The sequence below is a fragment of the Mastigoproctus giganteus genome, chromosome 12, assembly GCF_048544385.1.
Source record: "Mastigoproctus giganteus isolate SK-2022 chromosome 12, ASM4854438v1, whole genome shotgun sequence".
NCBI lineage: Eukaryota > Metazoa > Arthropoda > Arachnida > Uropygi > Thelyphonidae > Mastigoproctus > Mastigoproctus giganteus.
Window position 1 is genome coordinate 171,831,016 of NC_143586.1, and position 26,311 is coordinate 171,857,326.

A 26,311-nucleotide genomic window follows, 5' to 3' on the forward strand; every position below is an offset into this window, starting at 1 on the left:
GAACAATTGTACAGAGAAATAGAGTGGGCCAGTAAATCAGAATGTCTTATAATGGGGGATTTTAACTTCCCAGATATTGACTGGAACTTGTGGGTTGGTCACTCACACACTAGTCAGACTTTTGTGGATTTATTGGATGATTGTTTTCTGCAGCAGCATGTTCGAGAGGCAACCAGAGAAAGTAATACTCTTGATCTGGTTATCAGCAGTGATCATTCGTGTATTAAGAATTTGCAGATAAAGGAACCACTAGGTGGCAGTGATCACAGTGTGCTGAAGTGGGATTTACTCAAAGAGGTAACTACCGTCAGGGGTAAAGGAAGGGGTTTTTGCTTCCGTAAAGGTGAGTACAGTGGTCTCTGACAGTTTTTAAATTCTGTACAGTGGGATCAACTGACGATGTTACAAACAGTAAATTCTAAGTGGGAAGCATTCAAGGAATTAATCGTGGCAGCTACTAGACTTTTCATACCGATGAAGAAATATTGCTCAAGGTTTAGGCCTAAATGAACTAATGAGACTCGTGACAGAGAAGAAAAATGCATGGGATGCATATAAATTATCAGGCGACGCAGAAGCCTGTAGCAGATATAAACTAGTCTGTAATCAGGTCACAAAGGAGGTTCGGCAGGCAAAGGCGGATTACGAGAAATCTTTGGCAAAAGATGCTAAGAAAAACAGCAAGGATTTCTTTACTTATATAAACTCTAAAAGGAAGGAGATGAATCTGATTGGTCCACTTGACATCGATGGTTCGACTGTTGATGATCCTGCTCAGATAGCAAACAAACTGAATGAGTATTTTGCATCTACATTCACACGTGAGGAATTATTACAGTTTGAAAATGGAAGAAGGTTATCAAATTGTAGCAGTGTGCTTAATGATTTTGTAATAACTGAGAGCAAAGTGGAGGAGAAATTGTTGAAGTTAAACATAAGAAAGGCACCTGGGGTGGATGGGATCTATCCAGTTATATTAAAGGAGGCGGCAAAGCAACTAAGCAAACCCTTAGCCATAATTATGAGAGCATCCTTGGATTCAGGGGAGGTTCCCACGGACTGGAGATGTTTGGATTCTTGCACTGCTTCTATTGGAATGAGCCGCAGCCTGGAAAATAAGATGCAGGATAGTTCAGAGACTGCTGGGAATCATTGGGGTACAAATAAACACATAGGTTGTGTTAGGGTAGCTAAGAAAAAGAACAGGTGCATGTATACTTGCATGTACACCAATGCTAGGAGTTTAGTAAATGAATTTGAGGTATTGCTCAAAATATCAAAGGCAGATATTGTGGGGATTTCAGAGACGTGGTGTCACACAGATATAAGGAATGCAGAACTGGAATTTGGAGAGTACAATGTCTACAGAAAGGATAGACAGGGTAGGAAGGGAGGAGGGGTTATGCTATTAGTTAAGAAATACATAAAATCCAAGGAAGTGAAGCCAGTCGACATTGCTGGACAGTGCAGTGTCGAGTCAGTTTGGTGTGACATAAGCATTGGGAGATCAAAATTGAGAGTAGGAGTGTGCTATAGGCCTAATGACTCTGATGAGTGAGTATAATAAGAAACTGTACGGGGAAATAGAGTGGGCCAGTAAATCAGTGAGTCTTATAATGGGGGATTTTAATTTCCCAGATATTGACTGGAATTTGGGGGCTGGTCACTCAACACTAGCAAGGCTTTTGTGGATTTATTGGATGATTGTTTTCTACATCAGCATGTTCGGGAGGCAACTAGAGGGAGTAATACTCTTGATTTGATTATCAGTAGTGATTCTTCATGCATTAAGAATCTGCAGGTAAATGAACCACTAGGTGGCAGTGATCAGTGTGCTGAAGTGGGATTTACTCAAAGAGGTAACTACCATTAGGGGTAAAGGGAAGAGTTTTTGCTTTTGTAAAGGCGACTACGATGATCTGAGACAGTATTTAAGTTTTATACGGTGGGACCAACTGATGATGTTACCAACAGCAAAATCAAAATGGGAAGCATTCAAAGAATTTATCTTGAAAGCTACTGGCTTTACATACCAACTAAGAAATATTGTTCAAGGTTTAGGCCTAAATGGATGTCAGATGAACTAATGAGACATATGGCAGAGAAGAAAAATGCATGGGATACATATAAATTAATGGGTGACATCCTATAAATTAATGGGTGAAAGCCTATGATAGATACAACTTGATCTGTAACCAAGTTACAAAGGAGGTTAGGCAGGCGAAGGTAGATTACGAGAAATCTGTGGCAAGGGATGCAAAGAAAAACAGCAAAGAGTTCTTTACTTATGTAAACTCTAGAAGGAAGGGGATGAATCAGATTGGTCCACTTGATATTGATGGGTCAACTGTTGATGATCCTGCTCAGGTAGCTAACAAACTGAATGAATATTTTGCATCGACATTCACACATGAGGAGTTATTCAGCGAGGGGAATGCCAGAGGTGTATTCAACTCTGGCAGTAAGCTAGAGAATCTTGTAATAACTGAGAATAAAGTGGAGGAGAATTTGTTGAAGATAAATACAAGAAAGGCACCTGGGGTGGATGGGATCTATCAAGTTATATTAAAGGAAGTAAGCAAACCCTTAGCCATAATTATGAAAGCTTCCTTGGACTCAGGGGAAGTACCCATGGACTGGAGATGTGCAAATGCAACCCCAATTCACAAAGGAGGATCAAAGGGCGACACAAATAATTATAGACCTGTTAGTTTAACTTCTGTTCCTGGAAAATTAATGGAGGCACTGGTTAAAGAAGCACTGCAGGATCATCTAGACAAGACTTCAGTCATAGCTCATACACAGCATGGTTTTGTTAAGGGGAAGTCTTGCCTGACCAATTTGATTGGATACTATGATGCAGTCACAAAAGAACTGGATGCACTGAATAACTTTGATATTATATACTTGGATCTTAGAAAGGCTTTTGATACTGTTGCACATGGAAGACTGCTGCACAAATTGGAGCAGTGTGGCATTGGAGGCAAATTGCTGCTGTGGATAAAGGGGTGGTTGAGGGGGAGAAGACAGAGAGTGGTAATTAATGGACACTGCTCATCGTGGACTAATGTTATTAGTGGAGTCCCTCAGGGTTCAGTATTGGGTCCATTATTGTTTTCTGTATTTATAAATGATATTGATGATGGTATATGAAGCTTAATGTCCAAGTTTGCCGATGATACGAAGGTTGGCAGGGTTGTCAAGGATACTACTGACACTATGCTACTGCAACAGGATCTGGAAAGGTTGAGCAGATGGGCTGAGAGGTGGCAAATGAAGTTTAACATTGACAAATGTAAAGTACTACATATGGGGAAACAGCAACCCCAGAGCAACGTATCAACTCTGTGGTACTACACTGACAGTGGTAGAGAATGAAAGGGACCTGGGGGTGGTTGTGCAGGCAGATATGAAGTTTTCTGAGCAGTGCAGACGGGCTGCAAGAGTAGCTCATGGTGTATTGTCAATGATATATAGGAATTTTTCTAGCAGGGATAAGGAGGTTATTATTTCCTTGTATAAGGCAATGGTCAGACCACACCTAGAGTACTGTATACAGGTCTGGAGGCCTCATTTCAAGAAGGATGTAGAGATGCTGGAACGAGTACAGAGAAGGGCAACAAGATTAGTGAATGGAACAAAGGGGTGCTTTTACGAAGAAAGGCTTAAGTTTTGCAAATTACAGTGTCTGGAGACTAGGCACCGGCGAGGTGATCTGGTAGAGGTGTATAAAGCCTTGAATGGTTTGAGCATGCTCAGTGCTGATGGGATTCTTCCTCTTGCTCAGAATAATCACCTGAGAGGGTATAAATTCAAATTGAGAAAAGACGGATGTAGGATAGACGTGAGGAAATTTGCCTTAGCCAGCGGGTGGTTGGTTGGTGGAATAAACTTCCATCCCTTGTCGTGGAAATTGATAGCCTAAATAAGTTTAAGGCTCAGCTGGACAGGTATTTCGAACGAACAGAGGGGTGAAGTGGAAGTGCTTATTTTTTATTTATTTATTTTATTTATTTATTTATTTTTTTTTTTTTTGGCTGATGCTGCATAAGCTTGCTTTCTTGCATCAAATGCCTCTACTAATGCTAATGCTAATGCTAATGTGCAAATGTATCCCCAATTCACAAAGGAGGTTCGAAGGGTGACACGAGTAATTACAGACCAGTTAGTTTAACTTCTGTTCCGGGTAAAATAATGGAGTCACTGGTTAAAGATGCATTGCAGGATCATCTAGACAAGACTGCAGCAATAATTCAGACACAGCATGGGTTTGTTAAGGGAAAGTCTTGTCTGACAAATTTGATTGGTTATTATGATGTGGTCACAAAGGAACTGGATGCAAAAAATAATTTTGATATCATATACTTGGATTTCAGGAAAGCTTTTGACACTGTTGCGCATGGAAGACTACTGTACAAATTGGAGCAGAATGGTATTAAGGGTAAGTTGCTACAATGGATAAAAGGATGGTTAAGTGGGAGAAGACAGAGGGTGGTAATCAATGGGTGCTGCTCTTCGTGGACTAATGTTATTAGTGGAGTCCCACAGGGTTCGGTGTTGGGTCCACTGTTGTTTTGTATATTTATCAATGATATTGATGAAGGTATATCAGGCTTAATGTCGAAGTTTGCAGATGACACGAAGGTTGGCAGGGTTGTTAATGACAGTAATGGCAGTGTGCTACTGCAACAGGATCTAGATAATTTGGGCAGATGGGCTAAGAAGTGGCAACTGAAGTTTAACCTTGACAAATGCAAAGTACTGCATATGGGTAGAAGTAACCCCAGAGAAACGTACCAACTGTGTGGTACTACACTTAAGGTGGTAGAAAATGAAAAAGACCTGGGAGTAATTGTGCAGTCAGATATGAAGTTTTCTGAGCAATGTAGACAGGCTGCTAGGGCAGGTCATGGGGTTTTGTCAATGATATATAGGAATTTTGCTAGCAGGGAAAAGGAGGTGATTGTCCCTCTGTATTAGGCAATGGTCAGGCCATGCCTTGAGTACTGCGTACAGGTCTGGAGGCCTCATTTTAGGAAGGATGTAGATTTGCTTGAGCGTGTACAGAGAAGAGCAACACGATTGGTGAGGGGAATGAAGGGATCCTCTTACCAAGAGAGGCTTAAGTTCTGCAAATTGCAGTGGCTGGAGACTAGGCACCTGCGCGGTGATCTGATTGAGGTCTATAAGGCCTTGAATGGGTTGAGCACGCTGAATTCTGATGGGATCCTCCCACTTGTTCAGAATACGAACCTACGGGGACATAAGTTCAAATTAAGAAAGGATAGATGTAGAATAGATGTGCGGAAATTTGCCTTTAGCCAGCAGGTGGTTAATTGCTGGAACAAACTTCCATCTGTCGTTGTGGAAGTTGATAGGTTAAATAAATTTAAGGAGGAACTGGACAGGCATTTGGAGGGTATGGTGTGATTTTTTTTTTTTTTTTTTTTGGCTGATGCTGCATAAGCTCCTACACTTGCTTTCTTGCATCAAGTGCCACTACTACTACTACTACTACTACAAGATTGGTGAGGGGAATGAAGGGATCCTCTTATCAAGAGAGGCTTAAGTTCTGCAAATTGCAGTGGCTGGAGACTAGGCACCTGCGCGGTGATCTGATTGAGGTCTATAAGGCCTTGAATGGGTTGAGCACGCTGAATTCTGATGGGATCCTCCCACTTGTTCAGAATACGAACCTACGGGGACATAAGTTCAAATTAAGAAAGGATAGATGTAGAATAGATGTGCGGAAATTTGCCTTTAGCCAGCAGGTGGTTAATTGCTGGAACAAACTTCCATCTGTCGTTGTGGAAGTTGATAGGTTAAATAAATTTAAGGAGGAACTGGACAGGCATTTGGAGGGTATGGTGTGATTTTTTTTTTTTTTTTTTTTGGCTGATGCTGCATAAGCTCCTACACTTGCTTTCTTGCATCAAGTGCCACTACTACTACTACTACTACTACAAGATTGGTGAGGGGAATGAAGGGATCCTCTTATCAAGAGAGGCTTAAGTTCTGCAAATTGCAGTGGCTGGAGACTAGGCACCTGCGCGGTGATCTGATTGAGGTGTATAAGGCCTTGAATGGGTTCAGCACGTTGAATTCTGATGGGATCCTTCCACTTGTTCAGATTACGAGCCTAAGGGGGCATAAATTCAAATTACGAAAGGACAGATGTAGAATAGATGTGTGGAAATTTGCCTTTAGCCAGCGGGTGGTTAATTGCTGGAACAAACTTCCATCTGTCGTTGTGGAAGTTGATAGGTTGAATAAATTTAAGGAGGAACTGGACAGGCATTTGGAGGGAATGGTGTGATTTTTTTTTTTTTTGGCTGATGCTGCATAAGCTCATACATTTGCTTTCTTGCATCACATGCCACTACTACTATTACTATTTTGCAGTATTTCTAAGGTCGACGTAAGCTGGAAATATGGTAATAAAATGAAGAAAGAAAAATTAACTGACTTTAATAATTTCTTTTTTTTGTAAAAATCTAAGAATTTATTTTTTCCACTCAGTGTGCTAAGTGCAGCATATCTAGCTGAATGTATGCCACTGTTACACTATGCTAAACATTAGCATTAGTAGAGACATATGATGCAAGAAAGCAAGTTTATACACCATCAGCACAAAAAAAAAAAAAAAAAAAAAACCCGTTCCTATCACACCCATCTATTCTTTACAAATTTTTGTCTAGTTCTGTCTTGAATTTATTTAAGCTATTAACTTCCACAATGACAGATGGAAGTTTGTTCCAGCAATCAACTATCTGCTGGCCAAAAGAAAATTTCCGCACATCTATTTGCCAACTGTCTTTCCTCAATTTCAGTTTATGCTCTCCCAGGTTCGTAATCTGAGCAAGAGGAAGAATCCCATCAGCATCAAGCCTGCTCAAACCATTCAAGGCCTTATACACCAGTCAGATCACCTCGCAGGTGCCTAGTCTCCAGATGTTGCAATTTGCTGAACTTAAGCCTTTCTTCATAAGAGCACCCCTTTGTTCCCCTCACCATTCTTGCCTTTTTTTTTCTCATTCTAGCAATTCAGTGATCAACAAAATGAGGCTTCCAGACCTGTATGCAGTAATCAAGGTGTGGCCTGACTATTGCCTTATAGAAGGGGATTATCACCTCCTTTTCCTTGCTTGCAAAATTCCTGTATATCTTCGACAAGAAGATATACAGGAATCTTCTTGTATATGACCTACTCAGGCTACCTGTCTGCACTGCTCAGAAAACTTCATATATGACTGCACAAGACCTGCACTCCCCAGGTCTCTTTCATTCTCCAGTACCCTGAGTGTAACAACACCACCCAGTTGGTATATTTCTCTGGGGTTACTGCTACCCATATGCAGTACTTTGCATTTATCAATGTTAAACTTCATTGGCCACTTCTCAGCCCTCTGTAGCCAGGTGGGCAGGAGCAGCAGTGTGTAGCACACGCTTCTTGATTAGATCGGGGTTTGAGTCCGCGACCACCAAATACGGAGGATGAGGAAAGGTCAGGGAATGACCACTGCAATATGGCCTTAGTTGCTAATGCTCCTAAAAACCAAATAACAAAAACTATAATAAATAACTTTTCAGCCCATCTGCCCATATGTTCCAGATCTTATTGTAGCAACATACTGTCATTACTGTTGTAACCCTCCCAGCATGATATAGTATGGTAAATTTACCAATTAATCTTATTCAAGTAGTTATAAATTATTGTTTGGGAATCTGTGGATCAACTTTATGCAATTTTTTTTTTTTATTATCATTCAAGAGTCAGTCTCGTCTGTAAAATTTGGGCTGAAGCAGTTGGTTGCAAAATTATTTTTAATTTATAAACCAACATAATTTTTGCCAAAAAGAGGTTAGTCAGAATGATATATACTGTAGCTTTCACAGTGCTTTGCTCTACTATTATTAAACGTTCTATTTAAACTTGTCATTCAAACAGAAGCTTTAATGTAAAATAAATTTTTGGTTTAATATTAAAATCAGTATTATCAATAAATTAAAAAAAAAAGGAATGCAAATGATGTACATATAATAGTGAACTTCAACATTACTCACCTGATCCAGTGTCGTTTGAGATACTGAATAATCTTCTATATTTAAATGCTTCCGACCACATTCCAGCTCTCTGAATACCTTGGCTAAAGGTAAAGTTGACGTTAGTTGATATTCCATTTGATTAAGATGCTGCTCTTGTAAAATAGCAGAGGAACTAAAGGTTTTTTCTATAAATTCAGCTACTTCTTGAACTCCATTTATGCCACCTCCCACTCTTAAGGTTAAAGTGTAGCCTTCACCATATCTAAAAATTATGAATATAAAATTATAAGCAATTTATTCTCAAGAGAACAGGGAATTTTAATTGTACATGTTCTAAAAATAACCTGGAATGTGTGCACACATGCACAGTTATCTGAAACATCATGATGATATATATGCAGATGTTGAAATAGGCTATAAGCTGGAAGTAAAAATAAGCAATACATTATGGTGAACAGAGCAATGCATGCTATCACTAGCAAAGGGAGGATTGGATACCGGTCCTGATGTAACATATTGACACAATGCGTGGCTCACTGTTAACAGTGGATTATGTATAAACTGTAAAAAAAAACAAAAGTAGTCACAATTAAAGATGTTCCAACATGCATTTCGGTTTATCAAAAAAGGACGGCGCCTCCATAGCAGGTGGGCAGGAGCCGCATTGCGTAGCACATGCTTCTTGATTAGACCGGAGTTCGAGCCCATGACCACCAAATACGGAGGATGCGGAAAGGTCAAGGAATGACCACTGCATATCGCCGGAGCAATATGTTGCTAATGCTCCTAAAAACCATTAGCAACCTACCTTAGTTGCTAATGCTCCTAAAAACCAAATAACAAAACACAAACATTATCAAAAAAGGTTCTAAGATAGCCAGACCACTTGTATTAGCATGAATGAGTCTGAACTGGATCTCATAGTTAATATTAATCAGGAAAAATGATGCAAGGAAACAAACTTATTCAGCATGGTTCAAAGTGATATTTGATATCACCTTGAGCTCTGTCAGACTCTCTGCCTGAACCATCTTGGAAGTGGGATACTTCCATTTGCAAGTGGAAGTATCCCATTAGCATTGAGCCTGCTAAAACCATTCAAGGCCCTGTACACCTCAATCAGATCACCTGCAGGTGCCTAGTCTCCAGATGCTGCAACTGACAAAATTTAAGCCTCTCCTGGAAAGAGAACGCCTTTGTTCCTCTCAGCAATCTTGTTGAACTTCTCTGAACTCGTTCTAGCAACTCTATATTCTTCCTAAAATGAGGCCGCCAGACCTGTAAGCAGTACTCAAGGTGTAGTCTGATAATTGCCTTATACAAAGGTATAATCACCTCCTTGTCTCTGCCAGCAAAATTCCTATAAATCATTGACAAAACTCCATGACTTGCTCTGACAGCCTGTCTGCACTGCTCAGAGAACTTCATATCCGACTGCACAATTACCCCCAAGTCCTTTTCATTCTCCACTACCCTGAGTGTAGTACCACCCAGTTGATACGGTACTGTGGGGTTACTGCTACCCATATGAAGTACTTTGCATTTGTCAATATTAAACTTCAGTTGCCACTTCTCAGCCCGCCTACCTAACTTTTCTAGATCCTGTTGCAGTAGCATACTGTCTTTACTATCATTAACAACCGTGCCAACCTTTGTATCATCTGCAAACTTGGACATTAAGCCTGACATACTGATAAGCCTGATGATTAGGTCTCGCTGCTTCAACAGCGAATACTATTTTAAGGGACAGTGGGCATATAAAAGAACACATTAAAGGATCAATGCATTTAAGATCAACAGCGTTCAGGTGCTATAAGTTTGTGGCAAGGAATGGGTGGTTTAATTGGTTCAAACATCGTGCTGGTTTCCAAAACATCAAAGTATGTGGTGAAGTTGCCAGTGCCGATTCTGCAGCTGCAGAGAAATTTTGTGATGTGTTGGAAAAAACCCCTTCTATATCTCCACTGTCCTCAACTTCCACAGTGGCCTGCTTATCAGCTGGAGAGTTAATTCTGGCAACAATGCTCGAAAGGTAAAACTTGCTGACGTTATACCTGTCTCCTCTCTATTTTTGTAATTTTATAATTTTGAAATTTTTGTAATTTTTACACTTTTGTAATTTTTCCTGTGCACGAGTTAAAAAAATTGAATAAATAATTTTGTTTATATGTTTGTTGAACATTTCTTTTTTGCTTCAATCAAATTTGCGAGTGCTGCATAAGCATTTAGGGAATTTCCAACATACGTAGAGTTCCGCGGAACACAACCCCTACGTAAGTCGGGAAGTGGCTGTACTTGGATTTTTAGGAAAGCTTTTGATACTGTCGCACAATGAAGACTACTGTACAATTTGGAGTAGTATGGCATTAAGGGCAAGTTGCTGCTATGGATAAAGTGGGAGAAGACAGAGTGGTAATCAATGGACACTGCTCTTTGTGGAGTAATGTTATTAGTGGTGTCCCCCAGGGGTCTGTGTTAGGTCCATTGTTGTTTTCGGTATTTATCAATGATACTGATGAAGGTATATCAGGCTTAATGTCTAAGGGTTGTTAATGACAGTAAGGATGGTATGCTACTGCAACAGGATCTTGAAACATTGAGTAGATGGGCTGAGAGGTGGCAACTGAAGTTTAACATTGACAAATGCAAAGTGCTGCATATGGGTAGTAGTAACTTCAGAGTAACATATCAACTGTGTGGTACTACACTCAGGGTAGTGGAGAATGAAAAGGACCTGGGGGTAATTGTGCAATCAGCTATGAAGTTTTTTGAGCAGTGCAGACAGGCTGCAAGAGCAGCTCATGGGGTATTGTCAGTGATATATAGGAATTTTGCTAGCAGGGATAAGGAGGTAATTATCCATTTGTATAAGGCAATGATCAGGCCACACCTTGAGTACTGCATACAGGTCTGGAGGCCTCATTTTGGGAAAGATGTAGAGCTGCTGGAACGAGTACAGAGAAGGGCAACAAGATTAGTGAGTGGAACAAAGGGTTGCTGTTACCAAGATAGGCTAAAGTTCTGCAAATGTTTTGAGTCTGCAGACTAGGCATCTGTGAGGTGATCTGATTGAGGTGTATAACGCCTTGAATGGTTACTCAATGCTGATAGGATTCTTTCTCTTGTTCAGATTCTACACTTAAAGAGGGGCCATAAATTCAAATTGAGGAAAGACAGCCATAGAACAGATATGTGGAAATTTGTCTTTAGCTAGCGGGTAGTTGATTGCTAGAACAAACTTCCATGTGTCGTTGTGGAAGTCAACAGCTTAAATAAATTCAAGGCTGAACTAGGCAAACTTTTGGAGTGAACGGATAGGTGAAATGGGAAGATTTTTTTTTTTCTTTTTGGCTGATGCTATATAAGCTTGCTTTCTTGCATCTTAGGCCTTTACTAATGCTAATTTGAGAATAGTCTGAATAAAATTACATTATTAACATTATTATTATAGCATATACAACTTAACCACATATGCACTCTAGAATTAAATTTCTCATCAAGTAATAATAAGGCAAAAATTGAGAAGTTTATCATCGGAGGTATGGTTAGCAAGAAAAACAAGTGAGAGTTTAAGTAGCGTATGGATGTAAAGTTTCAAGAACAGGATACCACAAATGGTATGGTTCGAAGAATGGTTTTATTAGAAAACACAAGCGATACTTAAACAAACTGAACCAGCATAATAAAACAGGCAGAAGAACAGTTAACACCTATATTTACTATACTTACTTAAATGTCACAGTGGTGCATTACAAGCATGTGAAAAACATGCAGTCATGCAACAACATTAGGCACCTCCGTAGCCAGGTGGGCAGGAGCAGCAGTGCGTAGCACACGCTTTTTGATTAGACTGGGGTTCGAGCCCGTGACCACTAAATACGGAAGATGCAGATAGGTCAGGGAATGACCATCACATATCCCCAGAGCAATATGGCCTTAGTTGCTAATGCTCCTAAAAACCAAAATAAATAACAGCAACAACATTAAGTATAGGGTATTACAACTGTTAACAAATTGTGTGCACTGAAACTGACAGTGAATACTAGTGTCAAAGAAGATGCTCAAAATTTCCCTACAGATCCTTGAACAGGCAGCTGCTTATCCCAAGATATTTTGTTGCACATTCCATACCATGTTCATGTTCATGGTGCTCTTTGTAGCCACAAGATCTTCCAGGATGACAAGTGATGTCTGACACACAAGTCCCTTCTGATGTCCCAATAAAAACATGCTCAGCATACTGAGCATTAACAACATGCTCAGTATGGATTGTGTGCAGTGAAAGGAAAGAAGGAAAAGGGAAGGAAGGAAAGAAAGAGAGAAGGCATTAACCATCAGACTCTGTGGAAATGGTGTGATGCATGCTGGCCCTGTTGTTAACTCACCATTTCTTGTCAAAATGTAGAATAACAGCCTCCATAATAAGGTGTATATGGATCCCAGCATTATGATTAATGGTGGGACACGCCACAGCTATATGGAGAGTCTCCAACTATGAGAGATGGTGAGAATCATGGACACAATCCAATATTTCAACACTGGGTCAAGGATTAGAGAAAAAAAGGACATATCTAGGAATTGTGTAACCTCTACTGAAATCTCCTGTCTTGACTCATCTTCAGCAGTTCAGTGATTACTTACTGTAAGATAACAGCATAATTGGTGGCACTAAGGTAATTAAGGAGTAGGGCCATTTCCTTATGGACCACTAAGGAAATTCCTAATAATATCCCAGCAGACCAATGGCTGTTGTGTACACAAAAACTATAAAAATATCCTTCATAGGAAAAGTGGGACCATCTTTCAGAATAGTTTTCTGGAAAAAGACTGTGTTCGTTTTGAGTAGTATGGGTGGATACCCTCATTGTGCATGCACAGTGTTCAGATGGAAACATATCAGACCCACAACCCCTGTGAGTGCTGCAGCATAGCTCAATAGCAATCAACATTAGTACATTCTCTCCAACTGTTACTGTTCTTGAGGTTTATGTTGGCCCACTTTTCATAGACCAGCAAGGTACAAGGCTTCCAATCTCACATACACACTGATCTAATCTCCTGAGCACATTTGAGTTGGGATATTGCCTGGTTGTGCAACAATAGATATACTCTTCTCTAATGACAATAGTTGCTCCTTCCACAAGAGTAAACTATGAAAAACTGTAGGCCTAAATTGTAACATGCATGGCTTAAATAACAGCCTACTAGTTATGCCTGCCATAACACATTTTGAGTCAAGTACATCTCAAATTAATTTTCACAATTATTCTTGACAATGAGCTGACACTGCAAGAATAAAAATTGCCTAAAATAAGAATTTACATACCTCTGTCTCACTCTTGAAACCTTACAGCCACATAAGATATCACTGAAATTGTCACTCATTTTTCTAACTAACTGGCCTCTGATTAAAACACTTCCCAGAACACTTTTGCCTTAATACTCCTTGATGAATTGAATTCTGGAGTCTGTGCATGGGTCAAATTTTACATGCTATATATTAAGAGTATATTCTATATATCAAAATATAATCAGATGTATAGATAGAAATGGCAATTTGTTTACTTACTTGTTCTTTAGATGTTGTATACTACCAAGACATCGAAACTGACCATTTACCATTATGGCAAGTCTTGTACAGAGGGCTTCACATTCTTCCATACTAGCAAAGTAAGTAATACAACATATCAGAATACATACACATATAGATATAGTGTTTTTAATGAGGTGTTTTCCTATATACTATGAGGTGCATTTAAGGAATGGATGAAAAGAATAATCTGACAGGGTTACTTAGATTTCAATAACAAATACAGTCTCAAATGAAAGACTGTTGCATACTACAGATAAAGATTACTACTATGGATAAAGGGAGGTTCTAAATGGTAAAGTAAAAAATGCCAAATGCCACACGCCAAATTTGCTTTTCACAGACTAATGAAATGAAATATAATAGTGAGTCTAGCAGCTAACTTTGTGGCTTCAAAAAAGCTGTAGATCAGGCATCTGTAAGCAGGAGGTAAACAAATGTCTTCCTGCTGCTTACAATTTTTGAGCCAAAATACGCAAAAAACGGGATTTTTTCAGAAAAGCAGGTTCCAGTGAAATATCACACATTACAGAGCATGCTATCGTGGCACATTCCTACAGGCTGATAAGTGACTTCCTATTTTTATATTAATGTAAATTTTTTTAAACTGATTTTGATGAAACTAATGTTAAATAATACATTGTTCCTTGAGTTTTAGAAAGTTAATGTTAGTTTTTTTAGAGGTGAATGCCTCCAGTTTTGAGAGTGTAAGAGAGGGCCAAAAATGCAGCCTGCTCAAGGTTTGGGGATCCATTATAAGAGTTCAAAGGTGGTGGATGGTTGAATGTGGAATCCATGCAACACTGGGTGGAAAAACAATAAAAAAAACTGCCATCAGAAGTTAGCAACAACAGGCTGTGTCACCTGTAGGAAGAGAACAGGAAGGCCATTAACCTAATAGATTGCAGACAACATTACAACAGTACAATGGCTGAGATGTTCTCAAGGAGCCCATAGAAATGTGTGTGAAGGAGCTTATGAAATTGACTCACCCATTATTCAGTTGTGACCATTCTCAGGTAAGAATTGTTTTTCAATTCGAAGGGGCAGAATCTGCAGAAATTATGTCGGGGTGGAATAAAGGGTGGTTAGAGTTGTTTGATAACACTATTTGAAGTGATAAGGCTGTGTTTCATATTGGCAGTTTTGTTAATTGACACAACTGCCTTTATTGGCAACAGAATTTCTAGATATGTGTGTGTTAAAAAGGCTTAGGGGTGATGGATAATCCAAAGGTAACAGTTTGGTGTGGTATCACATCTCGGATGGCACAATGAAAGGTCTACAGTCATTAGACCTTTCATTTGGCAAGACACAAAGAATGCCAAAAGATACTCAAAATGTTGCAAGATTGTGTGTGTGTGTGTGGCCATTTATTTTGCAGTGCAACAACACTGAAATTTTTGGGACCACCTTCATTTGCAAGTGATGTCTGTACACAGCAACATAATCATTTCCCGGGGTGATGGATTAGAATTAGTATTTAGTATTAGTAGTGGCAAGAATGCAAGCTTATAAAGCATCAGTAAAAAAAAAAAAAACTTTCTACATCACCTGTCCATCCCTTCCAATAATTTGTCTAGTTCATCCTTGAATTTATTCAAACAACGTACTTCCACAACAACAACAGATGGAAGTTTGTTCCAACAATCAACCATCTGTTGGCTGAAGGCAAACCTCTGCACAACTATCCTGCATTATTCTTCCTCAAATTGAATTCATGCTTCCTCATGTGTGTAGTCTGAGCAAGAGGAAGAGCACCATCAGCATTGAGCTTGCACAATCAATTCAAAGCCTTAAACATCTCAATCAGATCACTTCACAGGTGGTGCCTAGTCTTCAGATGCTGAAATTTTCAGAACTGCAAAAGTGGTTCTGAAAATTCAGCATCTGAAGACTACCTTTTGATAAGACCACCTTTTTGTTCCCTTCACCAACCTCATTGCCTTTCTGTGCACCAGTTCCAGCAAATCTACATCCTTCCTAAAATGAGGCTTCCAGACCCGTATGCAGTACTCAAGATGCAGCCTAATAACTGCCTTGTACAATGAGATAATCACCTCCTTATCCCTGCTAGCAAAGTTCCTGTATATCATTGATAAAACCTCCATGAGCTGTCCTTGCAGCCTATCTGCATTGTTCAGAGAACTCCATATCTGACTGCACAATTAATCTCCCCCCCCAGGTCCTTTTCATTTTCCACTATTCTGTGTAGTACTACACAGTTGGTACATTAATGTGCTCCTATGATTGGCAAAGATGGTGTGCATGAAGGACCTGCCTGCACCTTGAATCTGATGCCTTGGCAAAGATGTGTGCATGAAGGACCTGCCTGCACCTTGAATCTGATGCCTTGGCAAAGATGTGTGCGTGAAGGACCTGCCTGCACTTTGGATCTGATGCCTTGTGATTTTTTTGTATGGGGTGGGCCAAGGAAGAGGTTTACCATTAAAACCCACACAACATTGATGAAATGGAAGCAATGATTATAATATACCTGTAGGCATTCCAATTTTTTTAAATCAGCAGTAATGAACATACCAGTTCATTTAAGGAAATATGTCTAAAATGCTGGGGCATATGTGGAATTTTAGAGTGTAGTGTCAAAAACCTCAATAAATTATGATTCATTAAACATTGATATCATTAAAATTGATTAAAACAATGAAATTACAATAATTTAAAAATATGGAGTGACTTATCAGACATGGTATATGAATTGGCCTTCAAGTGTACTGTAGACTACCAGAGTACACCTGAAGGCCAATTCAATAATGAAAATAAGGAGAAATACTCCCCCCACCAAAAAAAAAAAGCCCAAGAAAAACCTGAGATTTGCAAAAAAGAGAAATGTTTTTGCCATTAACTATATAACAACAGCAAGATGGAGAAGGTGCAATCAATGAATAAAAAAGACAAATTTTCCATCGTAAATCTGAAGAGTTGGCAGTTATATGAATGGGTACATCCTATGATATGAAAAACTTGATAATCTGTAGTTTTTTCAAAAAAAATGCAGCTACACTTTAAACCACAGCCATAACTGAAATAACTTGTCCATCTGTTCTTTCAAAGAAGAACAAAAACAGTGCTGTAGCCATAAAAAAAAGAAAAGAAAGGGTAATCATATGTAGAAGTAAAACAGCTATGCTGATAACAATTTATCAAAAAAAAAGGGTATATCGTATTTGCTCAAAACAACAGAGGATAAAAGGCATTATCACTGGGAAAAAAATAACCCTTAAGAGTTCCTTTTTTCTAGTTGTGAACAAACAATCACTCTACTAAACAATGTCACTAAACTCTTTGATGCTATCATAAAAAGTCAACTTGGCAGCATCTTAAAATGAAATGGCCAAACAACACTATGGCTGAAGTGGCAAAACTGAAATGAAATGGCCAAACAACACTATGGCTGAAGTGGCAAAACTGAAATGAAATGGCCAAACAACAATATTTATAAAAATTAAATCTCAGTTAGTCTTTTGGAATTCTGGCAGTTTGCCACCAAGCCCATTGATAAGTCAGTCGTTTATGGAGGCATTAGCAGAGACATGCATATGATGCAAGAAAGCATGCTTAAACAGCATCATCCAAAAAAAACCCCTTCAAATTTCACCCATCCAGTCACTCCAAATGTTTGTATAGTTCAGCCTTAAATTTATTTCAGCTATCAACTTCCACAACAGCTGGAAGTCTGTTCCAGCAATCAACTACCCACTGGCTAAAGGCAAACTTCCACACATCTATTCTACAACTGTCTTTCCTCAAATTGAATCTATCCCCCTGATATTTGGCTGCCAGGTGTAGACATAGACTTCTCTAGCTGCTGCAAGCAGAATTTCAATTGGAATTTTATCGTATTTTCGATTAGTTAGCACATTAATTTGTGTTCTACAAATAGATTAAATAGGCTTAGTGGTATTCATTAGCTTATTTTCTAAATAAGCTAATGAATTACAATTTATTATTTATTACAATTCGCTATACCTACCGTATTGTAGGGGTGATTTTTTGGCAGGAATATTGTAGCATAAGTACCTCAGAAGAATAATAAGGTTTGAATTGTAATAAATAAGGATTTTGAAGACTAAGGATTTTAATCACCTCTCAGGTATATATCTATTGTATTTTTTGATGAGTTACGTATTAATTTGTGTTTTACAAATAGATTAAATAGGCTTAGTAACATTCATTAGTGTATTTTTTTAAATTTAGCTAGTGACTTTGTAAGTTACAACTGGCACCTCCGTAGCCAGGTGGGCAGGAGCAGCAGTGCGTAGCACCCGCTTCTTGATTAGACCGGGGTTCGAGCCAGTGACCACCAAATACGGAGGATGCGGAAAGGTCAGGGAATGACCACCACATATCCCAGGAGCAATATGGCCTTAGTTGCTAATGCTCCTAAAAATCAAATAACAGCAACAACGTTATTACAACTCGCCACTCTTACCACTATCATATTGGTGTTTTGGCTGGAATATCGCAGTGTAATCAGTAGTGTAGAAGAATAGTAGAGTTTAATCACAATAAATAAGTATTTTGAATGTTTTAATCACTTTTTTTGGGCATATATCTTTTGTATTTAACTAAGAATATAACTAATTTAGCATTGTGATCGTTACGGTATAGCGTAACTTGAAAACATATATCTCGAATTTGATAGAAAAGGTATAATGTAAAACTATATAGTGGAATACGTATTACTGCATTAGCTTAGTATAGTATTGTACAGTCAAGTATAGTATAGTATAGTAAATTAATCAATTAAATTTATTAACCTTATTAATTTTCATTGTCCATTAATTAAATTGTATTTAAATAGAAATCATGCCCCAGACTAGAGCAGCAAAGCAACATGCACAAAGTAGCAGGGGTGTTGTGGCTCGGGAAGAACTAAAGGGGGGCGATTCTCCCAACACATTACAGCCTAAAGAAATGTGCAACTTGTGAAATGTTTGCAGACCTGTCTTCCCAGAAATGATGTTGCCAAGGGAGATGTCTTTGTGTGTGTGTGCTCGATGTAAGCAGGGTGAAGAAGTTAGGCACCAACTCAGCATTGATATGGGCCTTTATGAGAGCTTGAAGGACAGGGTAGATGTCCTCGGAGGACTTAAATTGTGGGCCCATCAAGTTCCCAGCTGCCCACATCAATGCCAGAGATGAAATGGCATTGATGTGGCATTGATATTTGCACTTGATCATCAGGGAACACAGCGGCAACCATCAGGACAGAATATGCTGGTCCCACAGGAGCTAGTTATCGTTGGCTCTATTGTCAGGGAGATGGGAAAATATACTGTGCAAAAAGGATAGGTAGAATAGGACCAGGGTATGCCTGCCAGGGGCAAAAGTTGACATTGTAGAGCAGATATCATCTTTTAAGGGCACAAAGGGTGATACTGTTGTACTCGTTGGCATTAATGACATTAAGAGTAGGAGATCTGTGGACTTACTTAACAAGTACAGGTAAAATATTGAAAAAAAATCGCGAGTTAGGGTTAAATTGTAAAGTGTCTGCAATTCTGCCCAGACATGATAGGGAGTATATGATGAGAACATTGTCAATCAATTTGGCCCAGGAGAAATTGTGCAAGGCTCATGGGGTAGAATTTTTCTCAGCATGGTCTGTGCTTGTTAACAGGAGAGATTGTTTCTACAGGGATGAGATGCACTTAAATAGAAAGGGTGCAAGAATATTTGCTGATGCTATCGAGGCAGTGTTAAGTGGGTCAGAAAATTGCTAACTTGGGAGGATTCACAGACTAATAGGTTAATGGTAGCTACAGGCAGAGGTGGAAGTGATTCTTCCATTGCTTCTATTGGAATGAGCAGCAGCCTGAAAAGCAAGGTACTGGGGATTTCAAGGGCTGCTGGGAGTCATCATGGAACAAGTAAATACATGGGCTGTGTTAGGGTAACTAAGTAGTTGTTATTTGGTTTTTAGGAGCATTAGCAACTAAGGCAATATTGCTCCGGGGATATGCTGTGGTCATTTCGTGACCTTCCGTATCCTCCGTATTTGGTGGCCACGGGCTTGAACCCCAGTCTAATCAAGAATCATGTGCTACACACTGCTGCTCCTGCCCACCTGAATACAAAGGTGCCCGGGTAAATAAGATTAAAAACAGGTGTATGCATACTTGTATGACCGCCAAAACTAGGAGTAAAGTAAATAAATTTGATGAATTTGAAGTGCAGATCAAGACATCAAAAGTGGATATTGTTGGGATATCAGTAAAGGTATGGTGCCACAAGGATATAAGCAGCGCAGAATTGTAATTTGGGGAGTAAAATGTGTACAGAAAGACAGGACAAAAAGGGAGGAGGGGGTTATGCTGTTATAAAGAAATACATAAAATCTAAGGAAGTGCATCCAACTGACATTGGTGGAAAATGAGTAAGTGTTGAGTAAGTGTGGTGTGACATAAGCACTGGGAAAGGGAGAGAGTAGGTATGTGTTATAGGCCTAATGAATCTGATGAGTATAATGAGCAATTGTACAGAAAAACAGAGTGGGACAGTAAATCAGAATGTCTTATAATTGGGGAATTTTAACTTTCCAGATATTGACAGGAACTTGTGGATCCGTCACTTGCACACTAGCAAGACTTTGAATTTGAAAGTGTCTGCAATTCTGCCCAAACACGATAGGAGGGAGTATATGATAAGAGCCTTGTTGATCAATTCGGCCCTGGAATTATTGTGCAAGGCTCAAGTGGTAGAATTTTTTTCAGCCTGGTCTGTACTTGTTAGCAGGAGAGACTGCTTCTACATGGATGGGATACACTTAAATAGAAAGGGTGCAAGAATATTTGCTGATGCTATAGAGGCAGGGTTAGGTGGTTCGGAAAACTGCTAGCTTGGGGGGATACAAGGACTAATAGATTAACAGTAGCCACTAGCAGAGGTGAAAGTGATTCTTGAACTGCTTCTATTGGAATGAGCAGCAGTCTGGAAAACAAGATGCAGGGTATTTCAGAGACTGCTGGGAGTCATTGCGGTACAAGTAAACACATGGGTTGTATTAGGGTAACTAAGAATAGGAACAGGTGCAGGTATACTTGCATGTACACCAATGTTAGGAGTTTGGTAAATAAATTTGATGAATTTGAGATATTGCTCAAAACACCAAAGGCAGATATTGTTGGGATATTAGAGATGTGGTGTCACACAGATATAAGGAATGCAGAACTACAATTTGGGGAGTACAATGTGTACAGGAAGGATAGACAAGATAGGAAGGGAGTAGGGGTTATACTATTAGTTAAGAAACATAAAATCCAAGAAAGTGAAGCCAGTCGACATCGCTGGACAGTGTAGTGTAGAGTCAGTTTGGTGTGACGTAAGCATTGGGAGATCAAAATTGAGAGTAGGAGTGTGTTATAGGCCTAATGACTCTGATGAATATAATAAGGTACTGTACAGGGAAATAGAGTGATCCAATAAATCAGAGAGTCTTATAATGGGGGATTTTAATTTCCCAGATATTGACTGGAATTTGTGGGTTGGTCACTCCCACACTAGCAAGGCTTTTGTGGAATTTATTGGATGATTGTTTTCTACATCAGCATGTTCGGGAGGCAACTAGGGGGAGTAATACTCTTGATCTGATTATCAGTAGTGATTCTTCATGCATTAAGAATCTGCAGATAAATGAACGACTAGGTGGCAGTGATCACAGTGTGCTGAAGTGGGATTTACTCAAAGAGGTAACTACCATTAGGGATAAAGGGAAGGGTTATTGCTTTCGTAAAGGTGACTACAGTGGTCTGAGACAGTATTTAAATTCTGTACGGTGGGACCAACTGATGATGTTACCAACAGCAAATTCAAAATGGGAAGCATTCAAAGAATTTATCTTGGAAGCTACTAGGCTTTACATACCAACTAAGAAATACTGTTCAAGGTTTAGGCCTAAATGGATGTCAGATGAACTAATGAGACATGTGGCACAGAAGAAAAATGCATGGGATACATATAAATTAATGGGTGACATGGAAGCCTATGACAGATATAAGCAGGTCTGAAACCAAGTCACAAAGGAGATTAGGCAGGCAAAGGAAGATTATGAGAAATCCTTGGCAAAGGATGCAAAGAAAAACAACAAAGAGTTCTTTACCTATGTAAACTCTAGAAGGAAAGGGATGAATCAGATTGGTCCACTGGATATTGATGGTTCAACAGGTTGCTAACAAACTAAATGAGTATTTTGCATCTATATTCACCCATGAGGAGTTATTCAGGGAGGGGAATGCCAGAGGTGAGTTAAACTCTGGCAGTGAGCTGGAAGATTTTGTAATAACTGAGAGGAAAGTGGAAGAGAAATTGTTGAGGTTAAACATAAAAAAGGCACCCGGGGTAGACGGGATCTAACCAGTTATATTAAAGGAGGCAGCAAAGGAAGTAAGCAAATCCTTAGCCATAATTATGAGAGCTTGTTTGGACTCAGGGGAGGTATCCATGGACTGGAGATGTGCAAATGTGACCCCAATTCACAAAGGAGGATCAAAGGGCAACACAAGTAATTATAGACCTCCAGGAAAATTAATGGAGGCACTGCAGGATCAACTAGACAAGACTTCAGTTATAGTTCGGACGCAGCATGGTTTTGTTAAGGGAAGGTCTTGCCTGACCAATTTGATTGGATACTATGATGTGTTCACAAAGGAACTTGATGCAGAGAATAACTTTGATATCATATATTTGGATCTTAGAAAGGCTTTTGATAGTGTTGCACATAGAAGACTGCTGCACAAATTGGAGCAGTGTGGCATTGGAGGCAAATTGCTGCTATGGATAAAGGGATGGTTGAGTAGGAGAAGGCAGAGAGTGGAAATCGATGGACACTGCTCATCGTGGACTAATGTTATTAGTGGAGTCCCCCAGGGTTCAGTATTGGGTCCATTGTTGTTTATTGTATTTATAAATGATATTGATGATGGTATATCAAGCTTAATGTCCAAGTTTGTAGACAATACGAAGGTTGGCAGGGTTGTTAAGGACACTAATGACAGTACACTGCTGCAACAGGATCTAGAAAAGTTGAGCAGATGGGCTGAGAGGTGGCAAATGAAGTTTAACATTGACAAATGTAAAGTACTACATATGGGAAGCAGCAACCTCTGAGTGACGTAGGCACCTGCAGGTGATCTGATTGCGGTGTATAAAGCCTTGAATGGCTTGAGCATGCTCAATGCTGATGGAATTCTCCCTCTTGCTCAGAATAATCATTTGAGAGGGCAAAATTCAAATTGAGGAAAGACAGATGTAGGATAAATGTGTGGAAGTTTGCCTTTAGCCAGCAGGTGGTTGGTTGGTGGAACAGACTTCCGTCCTTTGTTGTGGAAGCTGATAGCCTAAATAAATTTAAGGCTGAGCTGGACAGGTACTTAGAATGAACGGAGGGGTGAAATGGGAGCATGTTTTTTTTTTTTTTGGCTGATGCTGCATAAGCTTGCTTTCTTGGATCATATGCCTCTACTAATGCTAATATATTTGGATGGCTGTTTTTTTCAGCAACATATTCGATAGGCAACTAGAGGGAGAAATACTCCTAATCTGATTATCAGCAGTGATTCTTTGTGCGTTAAGAATCTGCCTATAAAGGTGCCACTAGGTGGCAGTGATCACAGTGTACTGATGTGGAATTTACTTAAGGATGTAACTGCCATCAGGGGTAAGGGTAAGGATTTTTGCTTTCATAAAGGTAACTACAATGGTCTCAGAGAGTTTTTAAATTCTATACAGTGGGATCAACTGATGATGTTAAGAACAATGAATTCTAAATGGGAGGCCTTCAATAACTTAATCTTGGAATATATTAGGCTTTTCATACCAACTAAGAAATACTGTTGAAGGTTTAGGCCTAAATAGATATATGAGATGAATTAATTCAGCTTGTGGCAGAGAAGGAAAATGCATGGGATGCATATAAATTATCAGGCAACACAGATGCCTATGGCAGATATAAGCTAGTCTGTTATCAAGTCACAAATGAGGTTAAGCAAGCAAAGGCAGATTATGCGAAATCTTTGGCAAAGTATACAAAGAAAAAAGGCAAAGGATGCAAAGAGTTGTTTTCTTATGTAAACTCCAGAAGGAAAGCGATGAATCAGATTGGTCCCCTCAACATAGATGGTTTGACTATTGATGTTCATGCTGAGGTAGCCGATAAACCAAATGAGTATTTTGCATCTACATTCACACATGAGGAGTTAATCAAGGAGAGGAATGTCAGAAGTTTATCAAACTCTAACAGAGAGATACATGATTTTGTAATAACTGTAAGCAAAGTGAAGAAGAAATTGTTGATGTTAAACGTAAGGAAGGCACCTGGGGTGGATGGGATCAATTCAGTTATATTAAAGGAGGTGGCAAAGGAACTAAGCATACCCTTAGCCATAATTATGAGAGCATCCTTGGACTCAGGAAAGGTCCCCACGGACTGGAGATGTGTAAATGTATCCCAATTCACAAAGCGGGATCGAAGGGTGACACGAGTAATTACAGACCAGTTATTTAACTTCTGTTCCGGGTAAAATAATGAGTCACTGGTTAAAGATGCATTGCAGGATCATCTAGACAAGACTGCAGCAATAATTCAGACACAGAATGGGTTTAAGGGAAAGTCGTGTCTGACAAATTTGATTGAATTCTATGATGTGGTTAAAAAGGAGCTGGATTCAAAAAATAATTTTGACATCGTATACTTGGATTTCAGGAAAGCTTTTGACGCTGTTTCGCATTGAAGACTACTGTATAAATTGGAGCAGAATGGTATTAAGGGTAAGTTGCTACAATGGATAAAAGGGTGGTTGAGTGGGAGAAGACAGAGGGTGGTAATCAATGGACGCTGCTTTTCGTGTACTAATGTTATTAGTGGAGTCCCAAAGGGTTCAGTGTTGGGCCCACTGTTGTTTTGTATATTTATCAATGATATTGATGAAGGTATATCAGGCTTAGTGTCGAAGTTTGCAGATGATACAAAGGTTGGCAGGGTTGTTAATGACAGTGTGCTACTGCAACAGGATCTTGAAAATTTGGACAGATGGACTGAGAAGTGGCAACTGAAGTTTAACAATGCAAAGTACTGCACATGGGTAGAAGTAACCCCAGAGGAATGTACCAACTGTGTGGTACTACACTTAGTGTGGTATAAAATGTAAAAGACCTGGGAATAATTGTGCAGTCAGACATGAAGTTTTCTGAGCAATGCAGACAGGCTACAAGAGCAGGTCATGGGGTTTTGTCAATGATATATAGGAATTTTGCAAGCAGGGAAAAGCAAGTGATTGTTCCTTTGTATAAGGCAATGGTCAGGCCATGCCTTGAGTACTGCGTACAGGTCTGGAGGCCTCATTTTAGGAAGGATGTAGATTTACTTGAGCATGTACAGAGAACAGCAACAAGATTCATGAAGGGATCCTCTTACCAAAAGAGGCTTAAATTATGCAAATTGCAGCGGCTGGAGACTAGACACCTGTGAAGTGGTCTGATTGAGGTGTATAAGGCCTTGAATGGATTGAGCATGCTGAATTCTTCCACTTGCTCAGATTACAAACCTTAGGGGGCATAAATTCAAATTGAGGAAAGACATTTGTAGAATAGATGTGCAGGAATTTGCCTTTAGGTAGCAGGTGGTTAATTGCTGGAACAAACTTCCATCTATCAACTTCCATTGTTGTGGAAGTTGATAGGTTAAATAAATTCAAGGAGTAACTGGACAAATATTTAGAGGGAATGGTTGTGTGATTTTTTTTTTTTTTTTTTACTGATGCTACGTAAGCTCATATGCATCTACACTTATGCATATTTCTTGCATCACATGCCACTATTACTATTACTATCAACTTTTTGTATTGTGTTGAAATGGTGATACCTCTTGTGCAAAGTTTTGAAACTATTGTAAATATAATATTCTTGTAAACACAATGAACAGATGGCAGCATGCTCCTATTGAGTTTGAAGACAATCTGTATGTACACAGATGTAATTTGTTAGATTTTAAACAACCTTCAAAATATACAAGCACGCGCACACACGCACGCGCACACACGCACGCGCACACACGCACACACACACACACACACACACACACACTTATACTGTTTTGGCTCCTCACCATATGGTGAGGAGCCAAAACAGTATAAAGCAGTATTAATATTTTCCAATATTGGTGAATATTGCAAAAAAATCAATTTTATTCAATGACAAATATTTACATTGTTAATATTCTTAATTATAATCTTCAAAACACTTGTGGAAGTCTTCTTTTGTAAATGCTTTTAGGAAGTTCATAGTATTTTTCTGTATTTCTTGAATCAACTTAAATTGTTTTCTTTTTTGTTTTGTTTTCATTTTAGGAACAGCCAAATGTTGCAAGGTACCAAATAAGATGAATAAAGTGGGCACAGCTAGATGTGAATGTTTCTGTTGGTCAAAAATTTCCAGATGGCAACATGCCATTTGATGCATTATCATAGTTGAAGGATCTAACCATTTTGCCATTAGTTGGGTTGCTTACAGTGGACTGTGTCCTGTTACTACTTTAAAACTACTTGGCTGCACATGCTTACATACAGAACAAATTCTGATAACACTATTCTCTTCTTTTCAAATAATGCTATCAGCATAACCTTTACATGTGATTTTAATTTTTCTATCTTTTTTGGC

The 26,311-nt window shown here is 39.2% G+C and overlaps 1 protein-coding gene across 1 annotated transcript in view; it reads right to left on the reverse strand.

Moving 5' to 3' along the window:
- The window catches only part of LOC150077598 (phospholipid-transporting ATPase ABCA1-like), a gene marked incomplete at its 3' end in the record, with an annotated part of 856,770 nt that overhangs the window by 34,571 nt on the left and 795,888 nt on the right, over nt 1–26,311 (reverse strand). The window contains exons 45-46 of the mRNA XM_090386943.1: nt 13,616–13,708; nt 8,065–8,308 (exon numbers count right to left, since the gene is read on the reverse strand). Coding sequence (XP_090243069.1) covers nt 8,065–8,308; nt 13,616–13,708 — 337 coding nt within the window. The remainder of the gene's footprint in view (nt 1–8,064; nt 8,309–13,615; nt 13,709–26,311) is intronic.